The sequence below is a fragment of the Solanum dulcamara genome, chromosome 4, assembly GCF_947179165.1.
Source record: "Solanum dulcamara chromosome 4, daSolDulc1.2, whole genome shotgun sequence".
Lineage (NCBI taxonomy): Eukaryota > Viridiplantae > Streptophyta > Magnoliopsida > Solanales > Solanaceae > Solanum > Solanum dulcamara.
Genome location: NC_077240.1, coordinates 22183230 through 22205595, shown reverse-complemented (window position 1 = coordinate 22205595; position 22366 = coordinate 22183230). Strand labels below are relative to the sequence as shown.

The 22366-nt window shown below is 33.2% G+C and overlaps 2 protein-coding genes and 1 pseudogene across 2 annotated transcripts; 2 read left to right on the top strand and 1 right to left on the bottom strand.

Annotated features, from left to right (window-relative positions):
- Positions 1 to 712: 712 nt before the first annotated feature.
- On the top strand, positions 713 to 2024 carry LOC129886949 (protein LIM1). The gene is made up of 2 exons (XM_055961859.1): positions 713 to 1104; positions 1788 to 2024. The coding sequence occupies exons 1-2, from the start codon at positions 807 to 809 to the stop codon at positions 1802 to 1804; spliced, it is 315 nt and encodes a 104-aa protein (XP_055817834.1). The 5' UTR covers positions 713 to 806; the 3' UTR covers positions 1805 to 2024.
- A 1764-nt stretch (positions 2025 to 3788) lies between these two features.
- On the top strand, positions 3789 to 5427 carry LOC129886948 (pathogenesis-related thaumatin-like protein 3.5; annotated as a pseudogene).
- An 894-nt stretch (positions 5428 to 6321) lies between these two features.
- On the bottom strand, positions 6322 to 12834 carry LOC129886947 (ras-related protein RGP1-like). Its single transcript, XM_055961857.1, has 2 exons — positions 12308 to 12834; positions 6322 to 7066 (listed from the first exon to the last, which is right to left on the bottom strand). The coding sequence occupies exons 1-2, from the start codon at positions 12535 to 12537 to the stop codon at positions 6616 to 6618; spliced, it is 681 nt and encodes a 226-aa protein (XP_055817832.1). The 5' UTR covers positions 12538 to 12834; the 3' UTR covers positions 6322 to 6615.
- Between the last annotated feature and the right edge of the window lie 9532 nt (positions 12835 to 22366).

Sequence of the window (22366 nt, the reverse complement as noted above, 5' to 3'; positions counted from 1 at the left end):
AATCTCATAAAATATCTCGAAATTATAGTGAAATTGACTTATTGGGGGGGGGGGGGGATGACATAGCCACTCTTTCGATCGCTAATTGACATTCAGCCACTACTTAAGAAATTTCAAAATTTTAACCATTTTAATAGGAAAAAATATGTGGACAATTATTTTCATTGAATTTCAAGTAAGAAAAATATAGTGAATCTATTTTAATTGTTAAAGCGTTGAACAATGCATAATTTGGACCTAACCTACATACTACCAGCAGATTTTGAACCTATTCAAATGATATGGGGTACGTTGAATGTTGGACAAAATTATTTTATCATATGTTTAATTAGGGGTATTAATTAGTTTCGTAATTATTTATTTCACCAGTCATTTGTATTAGATGGGATAAGTTATATGGCATAACTAATCCCATAGAAGATCTTAATTCATGGAATAACTTTGTTTATCTCATCCTTCATACCAAACAACGCTTAAAACGGTGGAATCAGTTATCTCGTATACAAAGTGTTATATATATTATATCCCTCGCTAACATTTATTTAATAAACGGTTCGAATGAGGAAGGTGAGTCATGAGAATTGAATTTTAACTACTTATCTACTAGCTAGCATAAAAATCATGATGTATATAGTAGGAAGAGTTAGTTAGCTCATCAATTAAATTTGGCCAAGTACCATAAGCACACTAACTCACTATATATACAATTCAAGTGTCACTCCATTTTCCACACACTTGTTCGAATATCAGGAAAAAAAATAATCCTACGTCTTATAAATTGTGTGGTATTCCAAAATTAAAAAAAGATGACTAGTCGTACTTTAGTAATGCTTGTTTTAGCAATAACTTGCGGTGTTTTGATGAAAGAAAGCAATGGTCATCCTTGTAGCAGCACTTTCTTTTCAGCATTGATTCAGCTGATACCTTGTAGGGCATCGGTGGTTCCGTTCAGTTCGGTTCCACCGAGCGAAGCGTGCTGCGCTTCGATCAAGGCTTTAGGGCAGCCGTGTCTTTGTGTTCTTGTCAATGGCCCTCCAATTTCTGGTGTCGATAGAAACATGGCCTTACAGCTTCCTGATAAGTGCACTGCCAACTTTGAACAATGTAAATTGAACTCGATCTCATTTTCCCCCTCTTTCAAACGTGTTTTGACAAAATGTTTTTCAGAAAAATGGTCTTTGGTAGTTGGTTGGCAAGTGAATTTTTCGAGAAAAAACAACTAGTAGAAAGATTTGTAAAAACAATTTAACAAATAAGATAGTGTAAATTTGATCAATGAAATTTTTGAATATTTAGTTTTGATGATTAATGAATGGCTAAAGTGTTATTTTGAAAAAGTGGTATGAAATTAAAAGGTAAAAAGTTTGTAAAAAAAAATGACTTGTGTTCGTGAGGGAAGTCATTGTCCACTTTTTGGTAAAAACATATTTTTGTGCAAAACATTTTTTTGTGACCAAATACAAGAAAAATGTAGAAATCATTTTTAATTTGCCATGACTTCTGTCGTACCATATACTGTAATATTTAACTCAAAGATAGCATGTCTTAAGGAACTATATATACTCCTTATCTTTTTTCCTGAAAACAATATCCTAATTAATAAATTTTTTGTTTTGGAAAATCTTAGTAGCTGATCAGTCAATTAATTATATAAACTTTCACCTTATTGGTAAGAGTTCAATTTTCCGTCTTATAATCTTCTCTCCCATTTTGTTCCTTCCCTACGACCATTTTATTTCTTTTAAAAGTTTCTGTTCTAAAATTTTTGTCGTCTTTCTCTTTTGCAGGTGAATTTGGAAAGTAGGAATACTAGATTGATTCTAGCAGGTGTGGTGAAGGAAGAAGTATAGAATAAAAATGTGCAGGGGAATTAAGAACAATTGAAATATGTACTAAATCAAATTAAGTGTTTATTTAGCTTGTCGTAACATCCTTATTATAGTAATAATGTTCAATATGAGTACTATGTAATGCAAAATGGTCACTTTGGATCTCAGAGCAAGAATCTGCCTTAGCCACTTTTATATATTTTGACATATATATGTTTGTTTGCTTGTGTTTAAAAGTGGCTAAACATTGAATAATTTTGAGAAGTGAATATTTATCCTTTTGGTGTCAATACATCAATTCAAATTTATTCACTTCTCATACATTACAACAAATATACAAAAATAAGTATATCATTATATCTATGATATTGGCTAATAGTGGTGTCGTGACTGGTAGCTAGCCATAATGGTAGTTGCTATTCAGTGGTTGATGGTGGTAGCTGATAGCAGTGACTGATAGTTGTGATGGATGATAGTGATAGCTAATAATGATGATAATTGATGATGGTGGTTGGCGATATATAATGGTGATTTTCTGTTATGATTGATGGTTATTGTGACAACAATAATTGAACTCAAAGTGCTTAGATATCATATGAACATGCGAAAGAAGAATGGCTAAATTTCATGATTTAGATATCATTTTTATTTATATTAATTTTGATTTTATGAGGTACAAACATGCCATAAAGTTATATATCATTATGAACTACAATGTTGTTGATGTAAGTTCTTGTTTGATAAATATAGAATGTATATACCACGTGTGTCAAATTTTATAAATATTACGTTACGTCTAAAAGTAAGAGAAAAAACATTAATTTGCTCAAAATTTTAAGAAGAGACATGGACAATATTCAAAATTTTACGAAGAGAATTTAAAGAAAAGGGGAGACTCTAATTAGTGTGTTCGTGATAAGCTTCTTAATTAATTGGTGGGAATACAAATAAAAACAATCAATAAACATAAATGAGTAAGTAATTTATTTTTGCTATAACTTTACTATTCTTGATTGGTCATTTTTATTTGTTCAATATTTTAAAAATAAATTTTAATTTTTATTTGTTACTTTTAATATATTAAGAAGAGATAAATATCTTCAAAATTTATTACTCATTCTTCGAATCATTTTCCGAGATCCAAGACGGATCCGGCTCCTCTTCATTTCCCTTCTGTTCGTTTTTCTCAAATTATTGCTTGGATTGTTCGACATATGGCATAGGTTAAATTTAATGACTATGATTTAATTGGCCAAATTAAATCATTAATCATGATTTATATAATAAATACATTATATATTTGGTGCTAAAAAATTATTTGTAATCTCATAATCTTAACAACATATTATCTTGTCCAAAAATATAGGGAAAAATCTCTTTTTCTACTTTATTGTTTCCTACGCAGGATATCTATGTTAATTTCTTTCTAAATTGAACTTTTTATTGCAGTTTTTCTTTGGAACTCTCTTTAATATTTATTGCATTTTAAATACATCATACTCCCTCGATTTCTTTTTACTTGTCAAAAATTTCTTAATTTAATTTTTTTTTAATTGTCAAATTTGACAAATCAAGAAAGTACAATTTTTTTTTACCTATTATACCCTCAATTTATTGAGAGAGTTAATATCTTTGATATCAAAATGTTTTGGAATTTGGATTATGTCTTTAGTGATTAATAAGGGTAAAATGGTAAACTCACCACATCAATAATTGATTTCTTAATAGGTGTGCTAAGTTAAAACTTGACAAGTAAAAGGGAACGGAGGGAGTATTAATTGGAATCATCTAAATGTAGTACATTTTTTTTTATAGACGGAGGGAGTGTAGGTTTGTTGTTTAGATGAGGGTAAAAATGACATTTAATTTTTAAGATAACTCAACCCTACAAATTCTATGTGACGCATACCATAAATAGGGTATACAAACTTCTAAGTTCAATTCATCTCTCAAGCTTAAATATACACCATCAATTTCAAGATCCAAATACCAAATATCTTCAACTCAAAACAATCAAAAAAGGAAATTAATTAATGATAAATATGGAATCACATTTCCAGCTTGTTCTCATCCTTCAACTTCTCTTTTTCATTGGTGAGTAAATTAGTTGTCGGATCTCTCTATAATAGTCATGTTTTATATGGAATCGATTTTCATATTAATTATGTCATACTGTTATATAGAGAGGTTTGACTGTATTAATGTTATATATACTTTATATATGATGTTATATACAGGTGGAGATGGTGCAATTTTCACATTACAAAACAAATGTAAAATGACAATATGGCCAGGAATTTTATCAGGAGGAGGCCATCCTTTGCTAATGAATGGAGGATTGGAATTGCAACCAGATGAGACTGCACAAATTAATGCACCTACTGGTTGGTCAGGTCGATTCTGGGCACGAACCCAATGCCAATTTGACATCTCAGGTAAACATGTAAGCGGTTAGTAAAAATTCGTTAAGAATTTTTGAGATTTAATAAATATATATATATATATACATACTTGTACTCTTTTCGTTCATTTTTACTTGTCTATTATATTAAAAATATATTTTACTTTTACTTACACTTTTTAGCATATCAAGAGAAAAACATATTTTTTGGCATAATACATAAACATGCTTGCCTCTCCTGGCATTTATGTCATCTAATTTTTGATGTGTACAAGTAGACATATGTGTCCTGCATAACATAATACAAATTAGTTGTCATGTAAGACAAGTGTATCTCACATGAATTGTCATGTAAGACACATGTCTATTTGTTCAATTTTATATAAGTTTTTAAGTGTCTATTTGTGCATTCCTAAAGTTGGAAGACGTAAATATCAATTGAGGTCAAGTTAAAAGACATGTTCATGTATAATATATTCCCATCTTCTTTTGGTCCTAAAAGTCGAATTGTGATGATAAGTTAACGGTTTTTGGACTAAATTCTGTGTACGCCACTGCAGGTAAAGGGACATGTGCCACCGCAGATTGCGGCGGAGTACTCTAATGCAATGGTGCTGGTGGCACCCCACCAGCCTCACTAGCAGAACTCACACTTGACAGTCCAATGGATTTCTATGATGTTAGCTTTGTTGATGGTTTCAATATCCCAATATCAGTGTACCCTTCAGGTGGATCTGGAAATTGTTCAAATGTGCAATGTTCATCAGACATAAACTTACAATGTCCTCAAGAATTACAAGTGAAGACACATGATGGTACAACTATTGCATGTAAAAGTGCATGCTTTGCTTTTAATAAACCAGAGTATTGTTGCACTGAGGAATTCAACAATATATTAGCCTACAAAGTACTCACAATAGTTCAAGAATTCTTGTACAGATGCTTATAGTTATGCTTATGATGATGCAACTAGTACTTTTACATGTAAGAGGGCTGATTATTTGATCTCATTTTGTTGAAATATACATATGTCAAGTTATGGGCTATTTTGTTTATGTATTTATTACACAAGTTTCATGACAAGTTTGTGCATTCAAGTACCCTATTGCATAGGGCAAAATGTGTGGATGAATATTGATCAATAGTATTGTTAATACATGTACATGAAAATCATGTGGGTTCACAGGTGGAATGATAAGAAAATAATACTCCATTTGTTTCAGTTTTGTTTGTACTATTTTGATTTCATACAGAGTTTAAGAAAATAAATAAAACTTTTTAATCTTGTGGTTTATAAACATGTCATGCATGTGGAATGTTGGAATTAAATAGTTGTAAAGAAAGAAGAGATATTTTTTAAACGGATTAAAAAAAAATAGGACAAACAAATTGAAAGGAGGAAGTACCAGTTATTTTGAAAGGATAATACTTGTTTCTTTCGAGCAAAGATAGAACTACACATTCAATCGAACACAATAGCTTTGATTCAAACATTATCTATGTATGTTGAAATCACCCTAAATAGATATAATTAATATGTTCTTAACCCAGAAAATCAAAAAAAATATGAATTCAAGATCTTCTAAACCCATAAAAATCAAAATTCTGATAACCCCTCTGCATTCAAGAACTGGGAAACTAAATATTGGAGAATTGGTGGTTGGCAAATGAAAAAAAAAGAAGATACTAAAATGTAAGAGATTAGCGGTGGAAGCAAATTTAGTATTCTACTTTCTTCTATCCCAATAAATCAAAGTAGGGATAGCTTCAAATGTGGCTATCAATCAAATATATGATGATACATTAACAGACAATAAATGTGAAGTGAATATCTTCTTATAACTCTTAATTCATTGTGTTACATTAGCGACCAAGAAATCATGCGAAAGGAGTTTCGAACCTGAGAGACCCTATTTGAAAGATAACTTGTTCAAATCAACATAGATAACTTGTTCAAATCAACTCGGCCGCCCTTCATGTATAGATATTTGTTTCTTATAAGAAGAAAACTTTAACAACATCAAAAACATTATCGGTGAAAAGAGACCAACAACAGTGAAGAGAAAGCAAGAAAAAGTAGCAGATGAAAGATTTGTTGCAAAATATTCATCATCAAATTTTCACTCACGAAGGATGATTAGTCAAGACTCCTTTTTGGGGATGGTCGAATACACATTTAGCATAAGACCAAGATTAAAATTTTATGGTTTTGAATTCTTTTTACACTTATGACGAAAGTGCAAATTAGAGAGAGGAAAATGGATGAATTGACCACCAATATAGAATCATGTAGTTGTAGAACTCAAATTTGCATTTGATAGACGTGTATAGAATTGAAATCTGAAACAGGTAAAACATATACAACTTTGAGAACCACTTTGACTCCTACGATGATCTGCAACAGCTGTATGAGCTCCCACTTGGTACAGGTCCTTGGCCAGGAACAACAATTTCCTTTCCCCTGAGGAGAGCTGAACTACCAGCGGCGGATTCTGCCTCGTTGGCAACAAGGGATTTCTTGCTGACAACCCTATATATCTCCGTCAAGACATTAACAAAAGCTGTATCCACATTTGTTGCTTCTAGGGCCGATGTTTCAATAAAGAACAGGTTCTCCTTCTCAGCAAACTCTTTCGCATCCTCAGTAGGTACAGCACGAAGACTACCCAAGTCAGTCTTGTTACCTACAAGCATGATGACAATGTTCTTATCAGCATGACCCCGTAATTCCTCCAACCACCTGGCGACATGATCAAAAGATTGGCGTTTGGTGATATCATAAACCAGCATTGCTCCAACAGCACCTCGGTAGTACGCACTTGTTACTGCCCTATATCTGGAGCCATACGCCATAGATAAGTTTTTAGTTCCAAAAGGCCACGGAGTATCAGGGAAGGAAGCAGACATTTTTTGAGCAAACACAAGTATAATCACATATGATCATATATGATAATGCCGCATATAGCCATATTGAACCAAAACAGCTAAGACATCCAGAATGGTTGGCACATTTAGAAGCTCATATCAACACAACAATATATCTGCATGATAATAGACGAGCATAATTATGCATGATAATGCACATTTTTTATTCTCCATCTGATTTAGACTAACGAAATTACTTAAGCCAGTATGAGTCGACCAGCTTAGGGTATTCCACACAGGATCAATAATTACTGGACTATGTCAAATTTGTCAACAATATTTTAGAGGAAAACAGTGTTTTCTTTATTTTGGAACTACCTTCCTGAGAGGGGCCATACCAGAAACGGCAAAAAACACCACAAGGCATATCGTAATCCAGATTAAATAAGTGCAGCAACCATAACTATTAAATACATTCAGTTCAGCTCTCAATTTTTCCCCAGGCCCTACTTTGTGGGATTTCACTGGGTATGTTGTTGTTGTAGTTCAGCTCTCAATTTTCATGATTGAAATTATATTGAACTTTTATATCTTCAACTGCATATTGAAATTCGATTTACTTTCTATCTTTCTTGGGAGGGTACTCATTTCCCACATGTAAATATAAACCTTCACACAAGAATAAACTTCTTAGGCATTCTGGTGTTCATCGCACGTGACTGGTCTCATGGAGATAATAACTACCACATATTTGCTCATGATAATATTTCACTGGTTTTACTAATCCAAAAAAATCATTGCTTGTTGTTAGACAGTCTACACCAGATGCTGTGTTCACAGTCCCTCCTCAAGGCACATAAAACGATGTGCAATACATTCTCCCTTCGAGATGATATAGAGTACTGATAATTATACCTGCAGCTATCCAACACTCCCAAAACCAAAAAAGGAAATAAAAGTTACAACTACCATTCTCCCCATAATCAAAGCTGGACTAAGGCTGAGTTATTCATTCAATACAGAGTTATCATTCAGCGCCAGCATGGATTCTATATAGCTACAAGTCCACCTACCTGACTTACAATGGTTTTCTTTTTTGATACGTGAACCAGGCTTGCAAATGTAAACTTGTAAATCAGGGAAAGGAGTTCCCTGGGAGTTTGTGAAAGGTTTTAGGTAGCTCAGGCACCTGCTCACTCAGTGGTTGGAAAAGAAATCCACTAATAGCTATCTTTTACTGAAATTTCTGAAGTCTATATCTAAAACCAGGGCAGTAAGCGCAGAAACAAGAATAAGCAAAGGAAATGGAAAGAACTTGACCAAAAAAATGGACCAAAAAAATGAAGTCTAAAGAAAAATAAAATAAATAGCCTATTTCTCCTTTTGGGAAGCTAAAAAATCACTTCTTTTTTCTTTTAGGAGTTTTGAGGTGCTGGCCAAAGAAGAAAAAGTGATTTTGAGCAGTAGCAGAAACAGTTTGGGAAGAAGCTATAAAGTGTAGCTTCTTCCAAGAAGCAGAAGCAGCAAACTATTTTTTCGGGACAAAGAAATCCTCATCATTATATTTTATTTACCAAACCTTCCCTTTATTGATTTCAAAAGGGAAATCAACCAGAATGTTGTCCCTTTCTCCTTCTTCACCTTGTTTTTTTTCCCATTACCTCTCCAACTCTTTCTTTCAACAAATTTCACCAAAATCTCAAACAAAAGGCAAAACATTTTAATTTAATTGAAAACTTAATAAATGTCTCTAATAATAAATAATAAAAAAACATGTTTCTTTTTAAACAATGTTACCTTATGAGGAGACTGGTGGAGCAATATAGGGAGAGGAAGAGAGACTTGCATATGGTATTCATCGATTTAGAAAAGGCCTACGATAAAGTTCCAAGAGAGATACTATGGAAATGTTTGGAGGCTAAAGATGTACCTGTGGCATACATTAGGGTGATCAAGGACATGTATGAGGGAGCCAAAACCAGGGTAAGGACAGTAGGAGGGGACTCAGAGCATTTCCCAGTTGGGATGGGGTTGCATCAAGGATCAGCTCTAAGTCCATTTTTATTTGCCTTGGTAATGGATGCATTGACGCGACAAATTCAAGGTGAGGTTCCATGGTGTATGCTTTTCGCGGATGACATAGTCCTGATTGATGAGACTCGTAGTGGAGTTAATGCTAAGATGGAGGATTGGAGACATACCTTGGAGTCTAAAGGGTTTAAGCTGAGTATGACCAAGACAGAGTACTTAGAGTGCAAGTTTAGTGAGACAACTCACGAGGTTGGCGTGGAAGTTAAGCTTGGTGCCCAAGCTATTCAAAAGAGAAGTAGTTTCAAGTATCTTGGGTCTATCATGCAAGGCAGCGGGGAAATTGACGATGATGTCACACATCGTATTGGGGCAGCGTGGATGAAATGGAGGCTCGCTTCCGGAGTGCTATGCGATAAGAAGGTGCCACCACAACTTAAGGGCAAATTCTACAAAGTGGTGGTTAGACCGGCTATGTTGTATGGGGCAGAGTGTTGGCCAGTTAAGATCTCTCACATTCAAAAGATGAAAGTTGCCGAGATGAGAATGTTGAGATGGATGTGTGGTCACACCAAGAGCGACAGGATTAGAAATGAGGCTATTCGGGACAAGGTAGGAGTGGCCTCGGTGGAAGACAAGATGCGGGAAATGCGACTGAGATGGTTTGGGCATGTGAAGAGGAGAGACACAGATGACCCAGTGAGAAGGTGTGAGAGGTTGGCTATGGATGGCTACAGAAGAGGTAGGGGTAGGCCGAAAAAGTATTGGGGAGAGGTGATTAGACAGGACATGGCTCAGTTACAGCTTACCGAGGACATGACCTTAGATAGGAGACTGTGGAGGACCCACATTAGGGTAGAAGGCTAGTACATAGTATCGTTATTCTTCCCTATTCATAGGCGCACTAGCACATTACAATTCCTTGTACTCTCATTTCTGCTATTTCTGTTACTATTTATTGCTTTCAGTACTTTTGATTACTCTATTTTATCTGTGATGCCTTCGTGATTTATTTTTCTATAGCGCTTTGAATTTTTTTAACTTTATCTGACCCCCTTTTCCACTTTTTTTTTTTTTTTTTTTTTTTTTTTTTGAGCCGAGGGTCTCTCGGAAACAGCCGTCCTACCTTGGTAGGAGTAAGGTCTGCGTACAATCTACCCTCCCCAGACCCCACGTTGTGGGATTTCACTGGGTTGTTGTTGTTGTTGTTGTTGTTGTTGTTAAATGTAAAGTAAATTTGCATATGTATATGTCCTGTTTGGTGTTTCATGTGTAAGAGGTCAGAATTCGATCCGTGCTCCACTATCGCTCGAGATTCAAAAGAAAAGAAGTTGTGGAACAATGTGCATCACTGACTACTTCACTTTCAGGTTGCGCACTGTCGTGGAGCACAATTTGGAAAGTTTTTTTACGCCACTAACGCTCGAGATTGAAAAGAAAAGAAGTTGTGGAACAATGTGCATCACTGACTACTTCACTTTCAGGTTGCGCACTGTTGTGGAGCACAATTTGGAAAGTTTTTTTAGTTTTGAATAAGTTGCCGGCAATTGTTAGAGATTCATTACTAAGTTGGGTATTCAGAAGGAAATGGAGGATGCGCAGAGCAGAGCATGGGAATGGAACCTTTGGCACTTTTTGGCATTTTGGTGTAAATTGAAAAATGTACATGAGACGAAAAATTAACTAGATTCTCTCAGTATCCTACATTTGGAAGATGTAAAGGCATTGTGTGTACTAGCTGTATATAGATACACCAGTCTAAATTAACATAGTGGTAGAAAGAGTACCATGCTGCGTCTAGACTTCAAACAGTTTGTTTAACCATGTTAATAGTTCCACATTATTGGAATCAAAATCAATATTCTCTCAGTACCCTACATTTGGAAGATGTAAAGGCATTGTGTGTACTAGCTGTATATAGAAGCATCAGTTTGGTGCAGTTTGATCAATGAAATTATTTACTTCCTAAAGAAGAAATGCTTACTTTATCAAAAGAAAAAGGAACTTGGAAGGTAATTCAGACTGGGGATCATAAAAAAAGCATGAGTAAGAAAAAGATAATAAACAATCAATAACGGTAAATATGAGGCAAAGCATTGGATTAGTTTTAAGGCGAAAACCCTTTACAATATAAAAGGATGTTGCTTGTTGAGAGACCTAACATATAACTATCCAAGTACCCCCTTCACATGTTCATAAAAAAATGAATTTTGTTTCCCTAGTCACATTTTGCTTGCAGGTTAACATTAACTAGAAAACATTGTCGGCAAAGGCTTGCCTAAGGTGCACTTCATTGCCCAATGTATAAGAGAAGCAAATGGGACAAAATGTGCAATCCCAATCCCCAAGCTTGAGGCAGGCAAAAGAAAATTCCCCATTTAGATTTCTTGTATCTCTACTTATTTAGGATACCCATACTTACCCTACTTCTTTAAATCTCCAAATTACCTGACCTTTTTGCATTTCATACAGCGACTCCTAGACTACTTGTGCTTACTCAAACTAAAGATCTTGAGGTTAAGGCTCATCTAATCAAATTCAATCAACTCTACAGTTAAGTCTTAACATTTCCAAAATTTCAGGTTTTTTTTAAAGGGCGTAAAATTACCACTTTTAAGGAACCAAGGTGATGAAACAATCGTTCACTCACATTTCAAATATGATGAATCCTAAATGGTAATCAACGCTATTGCTTACAATTAACAAATATAAGGGCAGTCTTAAAAACATGGGAAAACTATTAAATACTACTGTTAGTGGCAGCTGCAAACCTCAATCCTATAGACTATTGAGTAAGTTGTGATCAGCATTTGGTTGATCAATGTAAAATAAAGCCATAAAATGCAATTAAGACCCGTCACTTAGCAATTATCTCGTCTCACAGTGATAATAAGTGACCACCTGTAAAAATCTCTTACTAAAGCGTTTTAATCATTGTATAACAAATCAGATACCCATCTAATCAAAAACACGTATCAGCCAAAAAAAAATGCATCACCATAAGTACCAATCACATAATTCACTTATCAAACTTCACAACTCGGACTAAATCACAATCACCACGAGATATTAACAGATCTTACAGAATAAACACAGAAACACTAGATCATGATCACTATAAATAAACCTTGAAAAAAAGAAGTCTTGATAAAAGGGCTGAAGAAGAAGAAGAAGCTCAAACTACCTCTCTTGGCCAGCAGTGTCCCAAATCTGAGCCTTAACAGTCTTATGATCGATTTCTAAGGTCCTCGTCTGGAACTCAACACCGATGGTTGCCTTTGAATCAAGACTAAACTCATTCCTCGAAAACCGTGCCAATAGCTGTGATTTTCCAACTGCAGAATCTCCGATCAGCACCGCCTTGAACACATAATCTATTTTCTGATTGAAATCCCCTCCATACAATTTTGACATTTTCTTAAACAAAAAAAAACTATAACCCGATCGATCAAATTGAAGAAAGATCGGATTCTTGAACTTCGCTGTGCTTATTTCATAAACTTGGTTCGATAATCGGAGTGGAGGGGTTAGGGTTTAATGGGAAAATGGGAAAAAGAACGGAAAGGGATTATGTAAATTTTGACTGAGCAATCAATCAATTTGTTGAACAAAGAGATTCGGGTATTTGTTGGTTGTCAATGTTGGAGGGAACGAACCGCGTCCTCCACAATGATTAACGGTTTTGCCCCTCCCCTCTTAACTATTTTAAAATTCTAAATATTTCATAATGCTGCCCATGTTATAAATTAACTTACTTGACAATTTTATAAAGGAAGAAGAACAAGAGAATAATATAGAAAGTATTAATAGAAAGAGTAGTAATATAGAGAGAGTAATAGTAATTCTCTTCTTTTATATGTTTTGTGTGTTTTTACATTGAAGTTTAAGGCTATATTTATAGCCATATTTACAAGTGGAGGAAAATATTAGTGGGCATTTTACCCACTTAAAAAGTAAATGGACTATCCACCATTTTAAGTGGACAACCATTTTACTTGGTTGATAATACTCCCCCTTGGATGTCCACGAGAAATGTGCCTCGTTAAAACCTTATTAGGAAAAACCCAGTGGGAAAAAGCCTAATGAAGGAAAAAGAGTACACATATCTGATAATACGCCTTGGGTGCTGCCTCATTAAAAACCTTATCAGGAAAACCCAGTGGGACAAAACCTTGACTAAGGGAAAAAGAGTACAGCGCGTATTTTGCTCCCCCTGATGAAAATATCACTTAATATCTCGAAGACGACGCATTCCAATTTTGTATCTCATTTTCTCAAAGGTTGATGTTGGCAATGCTTTGGTGAACATATCCGCCAAATTGTCACTTGAACGAATTTGTTGGACATCTATTTCACCCTTCTTTTGAAGATCATGAGTGAAAAAGAATTTTGGTGAAATATGTTTTGTTCTGTCTCCTTTGATGTATCCTCCCTTCATTTGAGCTATACATGCAGCATTGTCTTCATACAATATTGTTGGAGCGTCTTTTGTTAAAGAAAGACCACATGTTTCTTGAATGTGTTTAGTTATTGATCTTAACCAAACACATTCTCGACTTGCTTCATGAATGGCTATTATCTCTGCATGATTTGAGGAAGTGGCAACCATAGTTTGCTTTGTTGAACGCCATGATATAGCTGTACCACCACATGTAAATAAATAGCCTGTTTGCGATCGACCTTTATGGGGATCAGATAAACATCCCGCATCTGCATAACCGATCAATTGTGACATGGAATCATTTGAGTAAAACAATCTCATATCAATGGTACCTCGAAGGTATCTGAATATATGCTTAATTCCATTCCAGTGTCTGCGTGTTGGTAAAGAACTAAATCTTGCTAACAAGTTTACTGAGAAAGCTATATCTGGTCTAGAATTGTTGGCAAGATACATTAATGCACCAATTGCACTAAGGTATGGTATTTCAACACCAATAAGTTCTTCATCATTTTCATAAGGCCGAAACGGATCTGTATTAATATCAAGAGATCTCACAACCATTGGAGTACTCAATGGGTGTGCTTTATCCATATAAAATCTCTTTAAAATATTTTCAGTATATGTTGACTGATGGACAAATATCCCATTTGTAAAATGTTCAATTTGTAGACCAAGACAAAATTTTGTCTTTCCAAATTCTTTCATTTCAAACTCCTTTTTCAGGCATTTTACTGCCTTTGAAAGTTCTTCCGGAGTTCCAATAATATTTAAATCATCAACATATACTGCTATTATGACAAATTCAGATTCAGACCTTCTCATAAAGACACAAGGGCAAATTGGATCATTTTTATATCCTTCTTTTAGCAAATATTCGCTAAGACGATTGTACCACATTCGCCCTGATTGTTTCAACCCGTACAAGGATTTTTGAAGTTTTATTGAGCAATTTTCTCGAGAATTCTTGTATGCTTCAGGCACTTTGAACCCTTCGGGAATTTTCATAAAAATGTCGTGGTCCAATGAGCCATATAAATAGGCAGTGACCACGTCCATTAAGTGCATTTCAAGCTTTTCATGAACTGCCAAATTCATTAGATACCTGAAAGTAATTGCATCCACCACAGGGGAATATGTTTCCATATAGTCAATGCCAGGTCTTTGCGAAAAACCTTGGGCTACAAGTCGTGCTTTATATCTTACGACTTCACCCTTTTCATTTCGTTTACGCACAAAAACCCATTTGTGCCCTACTGGCTTGACACCTTCAGGTGTTCGAACTATTGATCCGAAAACTTCACGTTTTTTAAGTGAAGTTAACTCTGCTTGAATTGCATCCTTCCATCTTGGCCAATCATTTCTCTGTCTGCATTCATCGACAGATTTTGGTTCAAGATCCTTATCTTGTTGTATTATTTCAATGGCAACATTATAAGCAAAAATATTATCGACCACAATATCATTTCGGTTCCACCGTTTTCCTGTCGAGACATAACTTATTGAGATTTCTTCATTCTCATTATTTTCAGGTACTTGGACCTCCTCGGTGGTATCACCATTTGTTGTGTCTCTGGGCTCTTCTTGAGCACTCGCCTCCAAATTATGATCATCTTGATCATTTATTCCTTTCTTTTTTCGAGGATTTTTATCTTTGGAACCAAATGGTCTTCCACGTTTTAAGCGTGGTCTAGACTCATTTGCCTGAACAAGTTGTCCTACCGGGACATCAACTCGAACTTGAGCATTAGCAGCTGGGATATGCGATTTAGTAACCCGTGGAAGGTTAGTAAATGCATCCGGCAGTTGATTTGCAATATTCTGCAAATAAATCATCTTTTGAACTTCTTGCTCACATTGATTTGTTCGAGGATCTAAATGAGATAGTGACAATGAATTCCAATCTATCTTATTTTTCAACTGCTTATGTTCTCCCCCTAATGTTGGGTATACTGATTCATCAAAATGACAATCAGCGAATCTTGCCGTAAATAAATCTCCAGTCATAGGTTCCAGATATTTTATAATAGAAGGAGATTCATACCCAACATATATTCCCAACCTTCTTTGGGGACCCATCTTTGTGCGGTGCGGTGGAGCAATTGGGACATATACCGCACACCCAAATATTCTAAGATGGGATATATTTGGCTCCCTTCCAAACGCCAACTGTAATGGGGAAAATTCATGATAATTTGTTGGCCTTATGCGCACAAGTGCTGCTGCATGCAAAATAGCATGCCCCCATACTGAAATAGGAAGTTTTGTCCTCATTAGCAATGGTCTAGCTATCCATTGGAGGCGTTTAATCAATGATTCTGCTAGACCATTTTGAGTATGTACATGAGCGACCGGATGCTCAACTTTTATTCCAATCGACATACAATAATCATTAAATGATTGAGATGTGAATTCACCAGCATTATCAAGACGAATTGTCTTTATTGCATAATCTGGAAATTGTGCTCTTAACCTTATAATTTGAGCTAACAATCTCGCAAAAGCCATGTTGCGAGTTGATAATAAGCACACATGTGACCATCTTGTAGATGCATCTATCAAGACCATATAATATTTAAATGGTCCACATGAAGGGTGAATTGGCCCACATATATCACCCTGTATACGTTCCAGAAACGCAGGGGATTCAATCCCAACCTTAGTTGCTGATGGTTTGATAATCAGTTTTCCTTGGGAACAAGCAACACAAGAGAATTCCTTAGATTGAAGAATTTTCTGATTCTTCAAAGTGTGTCCATTTGAATTCTCAATAATTCTGCGCATCATATTATAACCAGGATGGCCCAACCGGTCATGCCAAATAATAAAATCATTAGAATCAGTAAACCTTTTGTTTACAATGGCATGTGATTCAAAAGTACCAATATTTGTATGGTACAACCCAGAAGAAAGTGCAGGTAATTTTTCGTGCACAATTTTCTTCTCCATATTTATTGTAGTAATATAAAGGTATTCAACCTTTCCTTTATTTGAAGTCTCAATATGATAGCCATTTTGGCGAATAACCTTGAAACTTAACAAGTTTCTTTGAGACTTACTACAATATAATGCATTATCAATTACCAATATCGTTCCTCCAGGTAGTAATAAGGCTGCTTTTCCAGAGCCTTCAATTAATTTTATACTACCAGATATTGTATTGACATAGGCCTTTTTCATAATCAAATGACAAAAATATTTCTTTTCTTTTAATATCGTATGAGTTGTGGCACTATCCAAAATGCACATATCTCCATTATTCATCTTGAATCCAATTGAAGACTGATAAATTTATTTATCTTCATAAAATAAAAATGCATTGTAAGAAATAAAATAAGTAACAATTTTGCTAGAAAAACATAAGTCCCTTTCTTTTTTTTTAAAGTTAAATTATGGTAATTTAGAATTTAAAAAATTATATGATTCAATTATGATGAATGTTACAATAATTTAGTTTATAGAATTATATACTTATTAACCTTAAATAAATATTATACACAAGTATTAAAAACAAATATAAAATATTATAAAACATTAATATAATATTATTCATCATGTATAGATAATTTGTTTATTGACAAAAATAATACTATCATTATATATTATTAATGTCTAAAACATTAACAAGAATAAACAATTAGTATAATGACATTAAATAAGGCGAACATTATTTTTAGTAACAATATGATATTAAGATTAAATAATAGCACATTAATAGTAATTAATTACAACATTGTAAAATAGCATAATGTAATAAACAATATACAATTATCATAAAAATGTGACCTTGATTATTATTTTTTTTTCTTCAAATACATAAACGTAAAAACACAATAATTTCGAAGTACATGATAACATATTGAAAAACATGAAATTAAACATCAATTAAGATCCTTAAAAAAAATCTTCAACCTCCAAATGAGTAATATCATTGAGGTCATTAAAATCACCATCCCTTAAGGCCAGATTTGCTTCAATATTATCATTATTCAAAGGTCTTGCCTCAACATTATTTTCGAACGCCAAGTGTGACTCTATCCGAGCATTAGAAGAAGAGGCACCACCTCTATTTGCCTTTCTTTTAAAAAAATTTTGATAAAGTCTTACAAAATGCTCAGGCGTCCGACATTCATTTTTCCAGTGGCCTTTAATGCCACAACGATGTCAGTTACTTTTTGAAGGGCCATTTTGAGAACTGATATTGTTCTCTCTTTTATGTTGACCACCACCACGACGATTATTATATCGTCCTCTGCCATTGCCACGCCCACGCACATTATTGTGACCTTGATATTTATTATGTCTTCTTTCAGACTGGCCATGTGTTTTTACCATATTTGCCTCCGGTAACGGAGCAGTTCCAGTGGGACGGGCTTCATGATTTTTCATTAAAAGGGCATTATGTTGTTCAGCCACCAGAAGGCATGATATCAATTCAGAGTATTTTTTAAAACCATTTTCACGGTATTGCTGTTGTAATATTACATTAGAGGCATGAAAAGTAGTTAGTGTCTTTTCTAACATGTCCTCATCATTTATATTTTCCCACATAATTTTAATTGGGAAGTTATTCTAAATACAGCAGAATTATACTCAATTACGGTTTTAAAATCTTGAAACCGTAAGTGCATCCACTCATAACGAGCCCTTGGCAATACCGTTGCCCTGAGGTGGTCATACCTCCCTTTTAAATCTTTCCACAATTCAAGTGGATCTTTCACTGTCAAGTATTCCATTTTTAAGCTTTCATCTAGATGATGACGAAGAAAAATCATAGCCTTTGCTTTATCCTGACTTGATGCTGTATTTCCTTCAATTATAGCATCACCAAGACCCTTAGCGGTAAGGTGAATTTCAGCATCAAGTACCCATGACAAATAATTTTTACCAGAAATATCAAGTGCCACAAATTCCAATTTTGACAAGTTTGACATGATGAAAATTAATTTGAAAGTAACAAAGATAACTTAAAAATTAAATTTCTTTAGTAGATATACCTGATATAGAAGTTAATTTTCTGAAAAATTAGAGCTTCGTACTGATAACGTGTTATAAATTAACTTAATTGACAATTTTATAAAGGAAGAAGAACAAGAGAATAATATAGAAAGTATTAATAGAGAGAGTAGTAATATAGAGAGAGTAATAGTAATTCTCTTCTTTTATATGTTTTGTGTGTTTTTACATTGAAGTTTAAGGCTATATTTATAGCCATATTTACAAGTGGAGGAAAATATTAGTGGGCATTTTACCCACTTAAAAAGTAAATGGACTATCCACCATTTTAAGTGGACAACCATTTTACTTGGTTGATAATAGCCCAACCTTAGTCCAATATTTATATCAAACGAATAAGAGGAATACTTCAAGTGTGGAATAGTAATGTCAAAGTCATCATAAACATGATAACAACAATATATTTAGCCTAATTTTATAAGTGAAGTAAAGTATATATACAGATCTGTCTTATTTCATAAGGTAAATAGGTTTTGGAAAGATTTCTTTCGCAACCCTCATATTTTGGTCATGAGAGTTTTTAACTGACCAACATTTCGCCTCATACACATAGTCGACCTAAACATCAATCTATACAACTTACCGTTTATGTTTAAGTGATACCTTCTTATTACACAAGACCCTAAAAGAGAGACGCCATTGTGTTTATCCTATGCATATACAATGTGTGACATCATTGTCCATTACCTCATTTCTTGGATTAAAAATTCAAGATACTTGAAATTTTTATTTCTTGTAGGCAATTTGTGTACCAAATTTTACTTCAACACCAGTTTCATGTTTTAAAGCACGAAGCTTACACTACAAGTATGGTGAACCCTTTTCACTTAAGAGTTTGTCTCCAAAACTTTCATCTTAGCATTAGCTCCATTGCAAGTCTCATCAATCAATATTGTGTCATTTGCAAATAAGATACTTCATGACATTTCACTTTGGATATGACACGTCAATTCATCCATCGCGAAGACAAACAAAATGAACTTATAGTTTACCTTTGATGCAACCCCATTGTGACTATGAAGTGCTCTGAGTCTCCTCCCATTATCCTCACCCGAATCTTAGATCCATCATACATGTCTTTAATCACTCTACTGTATGATATCAATACACCTCTAGCCACCCAACTTAGAATCTCTTTTTAGACTTTCTTATATGCCTTTTTAGGTTAATAAACACCACATATAAGCCTCTGTTCTTCGTCCTACACTACTCCACTAGTCTCTTCACAAGATAGATGACTTTTACAGTAAATCATCTTGACATAAAGCTAAATTGATTCTAAAAAATAGATATTTTTTTTATCACGTTCAACACCATAAATATGAGAAATGAAATATAACCGTATAGCCTGCTCGCTTATACTAACTATCGAAATATTTAAGTTACATTCATAAATTTAAAGTTGTACATTTTAGTAAAAAAATGCTTTAAAGGAAATAATTATATAAATATATCCTCAAAGTTTGAGTAAAGGTCAAAGTTTTAACTGTAGGGTATTTTAAGATATGTCGAAAGCTGAAAATATGGACATGCAGTAACAAATTGAAGGCATTCATTGCCAAAACAATACATTAGATCTTCCAATAAATTAGATCTTAATAATTCATACCTAATATGACATAAATCTCCATTGCCGAATAGATTAAGTTTTATCTAGAAGATCTTGACAAAACTATGAAACAGTTAAGACTCAAAATAATATTTCATCAGATAGCCTAAAGCGGTTCGTATTCATAATTACGATGAAAAGTAGTGATAACTAATAATAATATTCAATGAAAAAGATAGTTGACGATGAATAGTATTAACTGATGACGGTGAATGTTGGTAGTGATTGATCATTGTAATGATAGTTGATTGTAAATTATATGATTAATAACTATGATAACTAATCGAATAATTGACGACTTCAGTGATCATAATTGAATAATGGTAGTTTAATGATGGATCGCAACAACAAGGCCGGTGAGTTATGAAAGTAGACGAAGTAAGTAGTGCTGAAATGACATTTGTTTTTTGTAGAATTTATGAATAAGTATCTTAATGACATTAAAATGTTGTTATATATTTTAATCATTTGTATCTCTTTAGATACATTAAGTAAGTGGTTGTAAAATAAAAAACAAGTACTTAAATCTTAGCGATTAAAATCTAAATAATTTTTAGAAAATCTATAATTAAAATATTCATTAAGTACAAATAGATGTAAAGATTTAATTTCAATTTTAAAAATATCATATTCATATCTGAATGTTAAATAATTAAGTTAATCTATTTTTTGTTGACACTCATATTTTGATGAAAAATATAACCCATCGACAATGGCTCCCAATGTAGAAATCCAACACCATAAATAGGTCGTTGGTGGCTTCCCTCTGTTGTCCCTGTATTCAATATAGTAAAACAAAAATACTTTTAAGATAAAAAAAAAAGTATTCGCGTCCACAGTATTTCCACCGAGCTAAAATAATATGTTGATGTCTCTAGTAAACCAAAACCATCGTTTAATAGCTATTTTGCTTCACTTTCTAATTTACTATGTGTGCTTAAAAATTTAATTTCCTCACTATATTTGAAGTTATGAATTATTTCCTCCCAAGATAAAATTGATAAACTATTAAAGAAGTAGCGCTATTTCAAACTTCAATAGTTTCAGCGAACTCAAAAGTCAGTAACAAAATTACACAAAAACTCAACTTTATTTGTAAAAAAATATATACAGAAGAAAAAGAAATTCAATAAAATTGATAAAGAAAACCCCACTATTTATAATCAGAATAAAATAAAAAAGTGCTAATTATGCCTATCAAAATTAGAAGATATCATGACCCTTTGAAAAAAAGATAACCTTTGGAAAATGTTACAATCATTGAAAAACGAAAAACCTTTCATAATGGCAGGGCTGTCTTTAACTCCTCGGCCACTAAAGCTATTGCTTGGGCCCATATTTTTGGGGGCTCCATTTAAAAAAATAAATACTTATACATATATTTTTTTTTAAAAAATCATATGTACTTTTTTTTTTTTAAAAAAAGGTATGAAGTAAAAAAACCTAACATTTAAAGTGCCTATTAATTTTTACTTTTCTAGGAAAATATAATAATTTTTCGGAACAGTTTCCTTAAGTGGAAATTGTACTTATTTATCTCCTAATAAATTGAGCCTATGTCATTATTTACTTTATATTCATATTTTTTTATTCTTTATTTTTAATAGTGAACTCTCTCTTACAAAACTTATTGAGTTATTGTTGATTACAAGTTACAAAAGAACAAAATTTACTTTTTGACATCTTTTTAAAATTTCAAGAAGTGTAACAAGCCAACCAGTAATCATTATATTGAAGAAGTGCAACACTATTTCGAAATCTTTATATATTTATCAAATTTTTGAATCAGGTGATTATTCTAACTTTATTTTATAATTTTTGTTGAAAAATTGTTATTGTTGATATTCTCAGTTCATAAGTATATATATTCTTGTTTTAGTTATTATTAAAATTTATTTAATTTAAATATATCAATTAAAAAATATGATCCAATTTTATAAAAAGAAAAAAAACTTGAAGAATTAAATAAATTCTAAAAAGAGCCCTTGATAGATTTTTAACAAATAATAAAAATTTTGAATCAAAAAATATGAAATGATAATCTTCAAATGAACAAGTCAGCAATAAAGTTGAGTTAGATATAATAACATCCAAGAAGAGTATATAGAAGAAGTTGGTGAAACATGTGACATAGTCCAAATAATCAAGAACCCCTAAATAATTTAAATAGTTACATT

Coding starts and splice junctions, on each gene's coding strand:
- LOC129886949 (XM_055961859.1), top strand. CDS start 807: ATGACTAGTCGTACTTTAGTAATGCTTGTTTTAGCAATAACTTGCGGT.
- LOC129886947 (XM_055961857.1), bottom strand. CDS start 12,537: ATGTCAAAATTGTATGGAGGGGATTTCAATCAGAAAATAGATTATGTG. Junction 7,067..12,307: donor GACACTGCTGGCCAAGAGAG/GTAGTTTGAGCT, acceptor GTATGGCTCCAG/ATATAGGGCAGTAACAAGTG.